We start from the raw sequence: 8,166 nt of genomic DNA, 5'->3' as shown, positions 1-8,166 counted from the left end.
CATAATCTATATCTGCAATCCATAATTAACCCAACATATCTGACCTCTACTCCAAGTATTTGGGTTGAATTGTTAGGCTCTTCACTTACAGGAAACTCCACTTACAGTTGCCCTGAGGGAACCTTTGTAAGGATCTGCTCTTCATCTGTGTGGTTTTCTAAAAAAGGGCCCCAATAACCAAAATGCACTTCTAAAATTTGAAGTTAGAATTTAGCCTTTGCAAATAGCACTGCATTAACGTGGTCTCTTAATACACGAATCCTCTTAACTAAAAAAAAATTGGTGAAGATAAGTTCAACACAAAAATCTACCTGAAAAGGCAGATTTTCAAGAAATTTCAATTATACGCTGACCATAAATGATCTTTATTAAAGAACGCATATTCTTGTGACTCAAACCAAATATCTTAAAAGAATGACACACCTAATAAAACATCGACATGAAAGTGTTTGTTTAAAATTCTTATAGTAAAAAGCAAATAGACATTTAGAAGATTTTTGTCTCATTTTAGAAAACATAGGCTTTAAGGATTAAAAGTAACTTTCTAAACCCATTGCCAGAATTAAAACTTCACATCACAGAAATGTTTTAATAACAAATACTGACCAACAGATTACAACACTGAAGTTGCACAATAAATAAAAAAGCTTCGAAATTTTTCTTTACCAAAAAGTCATGAACTGATGAATAAAATCATGAATAACAATAGAAAGTTAACATTGATTTCAGAAAAAAAGGCACATCCAGGCAAAATAGTCAAGGCAATCTGTAAACAGCGCTACGCTATGCTGTGCAGGATCGATGAACGCAATAAATTACTCTGAAGATCCTAAATGGGGCCAAGAGAGTTTGTAAAGCTGGCGGAAATGAAGACGCCTCCCTTCCACGGAGGGCTCACAGGAACGTGCGACTACAGAACTGTGCAAATGGCACTCCCACAGCGGCGGGGTATCACCTCAGGGCCCTCAGAGGCTGGACCGTCTCTCTGGTCGCGGCATACACTTCGCAGTCGCAGCTCTCCACAGCACTGGGGCCAGTAGGAGGCTGAGCGTGGTCACACTCAGGATGAGGAGGTACACCTGCAACAGGTAAGGCGGGGCGTCATCTCAGGATTAGGTGCACCTGCAGAGGTAAGGCTGGGGCGCTCACACTCAGGGTGAGGAGGTGCACCTACAAACTACAAGCGCGCTCCTTCCCTCCGACACTCCCCCTCCAGCCACAGGAGCATGGACATTTGTATGTTAGATGGGCTGTGATTTGACCATCGGTGGAGATGGTTGTCAGATCATTGCCTTGTGGGTTCAGACACTGGAGTCTGTGCTGCCTGGGGGTCTCCCCTGGGTGCAGTGGGCAGTCAGACTGCCCCCCGGGGGTCCCTCACAGTGAGCATGCAGCCCCTGGGCCCATCTCCAGTGGAGACGGTGCACGGAGGCATTCTGCAGTGATCGTGTCTGGTGCTGTGTAACATGAAGACTCATCCTGTCTTCCTCACACTTAACGGATACAAGGAGACAACCTCTTAGCTCTGAATCTGTGGCTGCATTTCGTGTGCACCAACAGGAACTTTCATACTCATTCAGCCCAAATTCAGTTGAGAGCGAGGGTGCAAAAAGGGTTTTAGCAGCAATATCGCAACTGAGGGAGGGGCGCTGCTAGGTGGGGGCAGTCGGGAGGCTGCGCCTGGGGTCCCTGGGGGGTCGGCTGGCTGAGAGCAGGAGGGAAAGCCTTGCCCTGGTGTCAAGGATCAGCCCCCACAAGACCACACGTGCTCCCGCAGACACCCCAAGCGGCAAGGAGCAAAACAGACTGTGGGAGACGGCTGGAGCTCTAAATAATTCTACGTAGAAATCACTATTCGGGAACTTGTGTGTCCGCACAGCCACAACTTAAAACATCCTGAAGTCAACTGTTTGCAAGCCGAGAAATACAGGAACAGCCGACTGCCACAGCCTGCCGGTCTACACGGAAAGCGCACGGTGTTCTGACACACATGCGACTCAGTGGACCAGCAGCTCAGGAGCAGGCGTTCAGGTCTGGACGCCGTCACCCCACACTCCATCCACTTGACAACACAAACCCGCCACCCTGCTTTCTCTGAAACAGTCACGCAACTGTTGGTTACAAAATGCTTTTCAATTTCTCCTTGGCTCATTCAGTCCTCCGGCCCTGAAAGAAGATTCAGGTTTTAAATGATATTAAACTCTGAACATAGGGGACGACAGGCTGCGGCTGATTCGCCCCTGGGTGGGCGCCTTCCGTCACTTTGGAGCCACAACCCACACCCCGCAGCTGAGGACAAAACCTCCTTATCAAATCTAAAGTGAAACACGGTCATCGAAGGACGCTCACCAAGTTCTAACGCACAGCCAGTTTACAAAGCAGGCATAATTAAAACAGGGAAATGAACAAAACTGAAGAGGAAATACAAGCTAAGCGCAACATGGCAGGTGGAAACGGACATGAACGCGCACACACAGCTGCACTCATGTTACTGCATGCGCACTGCTGTACATGCACAAATGCACACACAACTGTGTGCACACACACAATTCTACACAGACACACACACCCACCACAGAGGTACACAGAGAAAGCCAGACCCAGGATGAACAGACCAGAGACAAAAAGGAAGGTGGCAAATGGGGGAGAGGGGGACGGGAGGGGGAGGGAGAGAGGTGGATGGTTAACCTTTCAGGCACCACACTGAGGGTCGAGGGTCTGGTGCACCCTGTGTTTGGGGCTGTGCACACACGACCTGTGTGTCTGGAGCTGTGAGAACACCAAGTGGTGTTTAACACTGTGGTGGGGGGAGGAGGGCCCATCAGAAAAACCCCAAACTTTCATATATATTTACATGCAACGAAAACCTCTCCACGTTTTATATATAGGAAACTTTGTCACCATTTGTATTAAGGTTTTAATTCCAGCTACTTAAAACTTGGAGACACGGTGCCTTCAGAAGCACCTCTGACAATCCTAACTCGCCTCCTGCAAGCAGGCAACTACCACAAGATGTTTTGTGAAAAAAACCAAACAGGTCTTTTCACAGGAGAACGTTCTCTCTTGTGCCTTTTGAAGGGTTTTTAAGTGGAACTAAGAACTAAGATGCAATGATGCCTCTCGAAGATATGGTCCCCGGAAGGACAGGGTGCTCAGGGCCTGGTCCATGGCTAGGGGAGTTCACGCCGGTTTTCTACAAAGGTGCACCTCCACATTTCTGAACCACTAATGATGCACAAGCTATCAGCTGAACTTTAAAAATCAGTTTTCCTCTTTTCACAAGAAATATCAGAGCAAGTAATTACAATTGCTGCAAAAGAGAGGGTCACAGTTGGAGCAGAATTAACTAGTGACTTTAACCTAAGAGCTCCTCATCCTATGAGAGGGGACACCGGGGCCTACCTCTGCGCCCACCGCGAGACAAACCCTCAACCCCCATGCCAGCTGTGGGGGGATGGGGCCTGGACCAGTGCTCCCTCCCCCGGCCGCCCGTCCCTGTGCTGCTGACCCGGCCGCGGCCCGCAGACGCTCAGGCATCAGCATGAGGAGCGTCCCACAGGACAGGGAGCAGCAGAGCACCTGCCCGACTGCGACTCTCACCGGAAGTGGGGGAGACTCACCTCCCGGGAAATGATGCCCGCTCTGCGCGCTCTGCTCCCCAGGACGAAAGAGAACTCGCTGACCTGGGCCAGGCCCGCGGCCACGATCCATTTGATGTACTGGCTGGTCTTCGGCAGGAGGAGAGACAGAACCAGGGCTGCCAGGACAAACTGCGAGAGCAGGGTGTTACTCTTAACTGAGCCTGACAGCCAAGCCCCCAGAAAACAGCAGGACGGATGCAGGGACAGCCCGAGAGACAACCGGGGGACGCACACAGAGGGGCTTCTATGCAGAAGGCACCAAAGAAACTCAAAGCATCGGAAAGGAGACCACAGGCACCAAGGCAGAACCAGGGGTTTAGGATCACTAGCAGAGAACAAGGATTTTCCCCCAAAACGAAATTCACAGCATTAAATATTAGGCAGCACTCAAAATGGAAGTTCTATTTTTAATAAGAGAGAAATGTCTTTCTCACGTAGACAAAACCCAGAGGTGAGCCGCTGGAGCTGGGGGCAGCCCGACCCGTCAGGTGTCCTGGGTCCTTCAGGAGGAAGTACCTTAAGTCATACTCCACACAGCCGGGCAGCTACCGAGCAGGCGGTCGCACCCAGAACTAACGTCAGCACAGGCAACTCAGCGGTTTGTGGCCGCGGCGGAGACAGCGGGAAGAGCCTGCCGTGGCCGTCCCGGGAGCGGGGGTCTGGGCTGCTTCAGACCCGGGTGGAAGTCGACCCGGCAGGGGCTTCCCTGGAGGACCCAGGAGGCCGTTACTTCATCCCAGCTTTTTAACCCCAATGTTAAAAGTACCCAATTCTGAGACAAAGAGGAAAACAGACCCAAAGTGCCCCACGCTGACCCAAACCCATCCCTGGGCTGTGCTGTGGCAGAACGCCTCTCAGATGGCGTTCTGGGTCGGGGCCGTCCTGGGGGTCCACAGACGGGGCTGCTACGGGCAGGGGTTACCCCCAAGGGGAAGTAACGTGCGCCCTAGACATGTGACACCAAACCGGCATACAGTCCGCCAGTCGCAGGGGTACCTTCATGATCACCACCGACAGGGTGAGCACCAGCAGCACGGTGAGCTCGTACGCCACGAAGGTGGGGAACACGTGCAGGCCTGCGGGAGAGGGCGCAGCGTGAGTCCCGGGCCCCGCGGCCAGCCTCCCGCGCCCTCGCCACGGCCACGACCCGTCGACCACTGGCTGCTGGCGCTGCTGCAGCTGCAGGAGGGCCTGCAGGCGCTGCCCAAGCGCCGGCTGCCCGCGGCCCCAAGCCGCCCACTCCGCGACAGTGGCCCATGCGCGGCTGTGACGTGGGGAAGCACGAGGGCGAGCAGCCGCTGAGTCTGACTTTCTTTCACGAGAACATTCTGGCCAGGATGCAAACGGCTCCTGGAGCCTGGGGACAAGAGTGGCCACGGGAGAGGACGGCCGGCATCCACCCTCAGGCCGGGAAGCCCAGGTGCTCACCCCATGTGTGCACAGGCCGCGAGCCGCCTGTGTCTTCTGCCTCTTCTGTTTGCCTCGCCCATTTTGATGAACCGCAAGGAGCGCTTTCCGCTGCTGCCTTCAGTGCCCTCCCGAGGCCTCAGACTCAGGTTGGGGAGCAAGGGGCTGGCTGTCCTCCCTCGCTCACCAGTCAGGCAGGCGGCTGTCCAGCCCGCAGGACGTGCTGCTACCTGGAACCTGCTGTCAGGCGGCAGGACCACAGCGTGTCGGGGCAGATGCGCCCATCAATATTCTACTCAGAAACACATCCGAAGTCCCTTTCCTCCGGAGACAGTCTCCTCCCTGAAGTTCCGAGGCAGCCGCCCCCCACACGACAGGGTGCTTGGCTGGGACCTGGGAGCGAGCGCAGCCTTGGCCTCCAGGTCTCCCCCACTGCAGCCCTCAGGTCCGGCTCGGCTCCTGGGGTCCGGCCCTTCCCTGAACTGTGGCGACCTGCCCAGCGCACACCTCTGGGTGAACCGCTGGCCCCCCGCTAACCCAGTCCCTGGTGCAGCTCCACCCCGGCACCTGTTTTCTTGGGTCCCTGGTCCAGCGACATGTGCCCGAGCCGACACCTAGAGCCTTCCTCCCTCCCCACATCCAGCTCTGCCAAGTCCTCAGCCCCCCTCCTGCACTACGGGGCCACATCCCACTGCCCACGCGTCCCCAACTGCAACAAGTCCACGAGAATGTGCAGCGAGGAGGGACAGGTCCTAACCCGCCCGTCTCACCCAGAGGCCCCGAGCGGAGTTCACACGCACAGCAGGCTGCGGCCGCGTCCTGGGGAGCAACCGTTTTCGGCACCACAGGGCTCCCTGCCCACCCGCTCTCCCGCCGGCACGCTGCTGGGCAGAGCTGTTTTTACCACACACATCTGGTCGCGTCGCTGCCCACGTCTCACGGGGACAAGCGCCTGCCTTTCCCACCTTGGGGCGGCGGGTCAGTCCTATGGGACCTCAGCCTGGTCGTTGACCCCATCGTGCCGTAGTGTCCTGATCTGACAGCTCCATAGAGGGTCATGATCACACAGCACCTCATTGTCACAGCAGGTGCCCGGCCCCCGGGGGCCTCCGCACACAGGCCAGACGACAGAGGCCTTCGCGCTGAGGGTGGACATGCCACTCACTCCGCGAGCTCCGATGGGGAGTGGAGCGCAACACGGATGCCAAACCGACCGGAGCCAGCACTCCTGACATGAGCCACACGGAGATGCACCGTGGGGCAGGGTCTCTGCCACATGCGACTGACGGGGAGCTGTGTTATGGTTTTCCTGCCTACGTCCCCTCGTCCTCACGACAAGTTCCAAACGCTATCGGGGGTGGCCCAGCGGCACGCAGCGCAGGCTCTGGGCTCAGGTCCCAGGTCTACACTGACCACGTGAGGACGCTGGCACAGCTCTTTGCCTCCTCTGCCACAGTTTCCTAGGGGTAGACGTGGATTTGGGGGATGAGTGGACACAACCCGACATGGGAGGCAGGCACCTGGTGCATGGTCTGTGTGAGGAAGCGCGAGCCCTCACGGTCACCATGCACACACACCAGGCCCACGGGTACAAAATGGAGCGAGGACCCGGGGCTGCACATGACAGCCCCCTCCAGGGCGCCCCCAGGAACGGGGAGTGGGGAACAGGCAGTGCCCCAGGTCCTCACCATGGCCCAGGGAGGGGCTGTGAGGAGGAGGGGATGAAAATCTTATAAAAGAAAAACCACACTTTGGCGTTGCTCACAAAACGAGAAGGGACCGAGAACCGTCATCATGCTGTCTGGTGCAGGGCGGCCGGGTGCCACGCGGGCTCTCTCGCCCCCACTCCATCGGCGCTGGAGCCGCCATGTCTGAGTGGTCCCCAAATGCATGTGCTGAGGCCCGAACCCTGGGGCGACCGTATTTGGAGCCAGGGTTTTCGGGGGTAATTACGGTGAAAGGAGGTCACAGGGTGGAGCTCCGATCCGATCCGATGGGACTGGAGTCTGCCCACGAGGAGGAGGAGACACCAGCGCTCGCTGCCCGCCCTCGTTTTCCCCGCTCCCTTCCCCTCTCTCCCACTCTCCCTTTCTGTGCACACACTGCGAGGGAAGCCCGTGTGAGGATACAGCGAGAAGAAGGCGTCTGCAAGCCAGGAAGGGGCTGTCATGAACCCGACCCTGACCTTGGACTCCAGCCTCTAGAACCGTGGGAAGTAAACATCTGCTGTTTGAGCCCAGCCCGTGGTGCTGCGCCGGCAGCCGAGCAGACTGAGAAGCACACAAGCACCATTAACGAACAAACGACGAGTGTGGCCGTGTTCCGATGAAACATTATTTGTAAAATCAGGCGTTGGTGGACTCAGGCGTGGGCCCTGGTCCAGCAGGAAGAACATGGGTGGAAACGTGCACTGCCGCTTGCTGTCCGCGTGAACCCAGGACCCTGCTACCTTGGAGGGTTGGGGTGCACACACGCAGACGAGGCAGCTCACGACCTCCACCTTGCGGGGTGGCGGGTGGCATGACGGGTCATCTCCCGCCCTGTTTCCTGCCCCACGCTCTGCCGGGCGCCCACACCTTTGTGCCCTGGCTCTGCCTTCAGCACAGAAACCCTCCCTCCTTGCTTGGGGCCTATAAACTGCCCTTTGTTGTTCACGCCATTCGAAAGCCGTCTCTTTCAGGAGCACGGCCCGAACCCCTCACACACCCTGGGACTCACTCTCCCCAACTGGAACCGCCTGTGGCTAAGGGGCCTGGACGCAGCAGCTGAGTCTGGGTCATCTTTGCGGTTCCACAGGGCCTGGCACAGGGCAGGAGGGCAGTGGATGTTCATTAAATACAGGGACCCCCCCCATTCACTTACATCCCACTGAGGCCTAAGTATTGCAGAAAAGAAAGGTGTCTTCTCAAAGGGGGCCGTCTGCTTGTTGCTTAGAACTGGAACCAAAGATAGCGCCTGACCATCAGAATAGAACCCATTGCACAGACGAGCCTGGGCCGGCAGGAAGCTGACGGAGCCCCTTGTACACTGAGTGCAGACAGCCAAGGCAGAACATGTCCGGGATCAGCCTGCCGTCATGCGCCGCATCCCCACGTGTTGGCCAATGACGGGGCCGCAC

General features: G+C 56.4%; 1 protein-coding gene across 14 annotated transcripts in view; it reads right to left on the bottom strand.

Annotated features, from left to right (window-relative positions):
- Window positions 1-341: 341 nt before the first annotated feature.
- TMCO3 (transmembrane and coiled-coil domains 3) overlaps window positions 342-8,166 on the bottom strand; it is a 44,985-nt gene continuing 37,160 nt past the window's right edge. For 6 of the 14 annotated variants that reach the window (XM_070520205.1, XM_070520203.1, XM_070520206.1 and 3 more), the window contains one exon: window positions 342-1,079. In XM_070520205.1, coding sequence (XP_070376306.1) covers window positions 952-1,079 — 128 coding nt within the window. In that variant the 3' untranslated portion in view covers window positions 342-951. Of the gene's footprint in view, window positions 1,080-3,620; window positions 3,771-4,637; window positions 4,718-8,166 lie in introns of all 14 variants that reach the window. The other 8 variants (XM_070520199.1, XM_014867913.3, XM_044779650.2 and 5 more) reach the window with 2 other exon arrangements.

The sequence above is a fragment of the Equus asinus genome, chromosome 11 (genome assembly GCF_041296235.1).
Source record: "Equus asinus isolate D_3611 breed Donkey chromosome 11, EquAss-T2T_v2, whole genome shotgun sequence".
NCBI lineage: Eukaryota > Metazoa > Chordata > Mammalia > Perissodactyla > Equidae > Equus > Equus asinus.
Note: the sequence above shows the minus strand (reverse complement) of the source record. Positions and strands in the feature narration are given on the sequence as shown.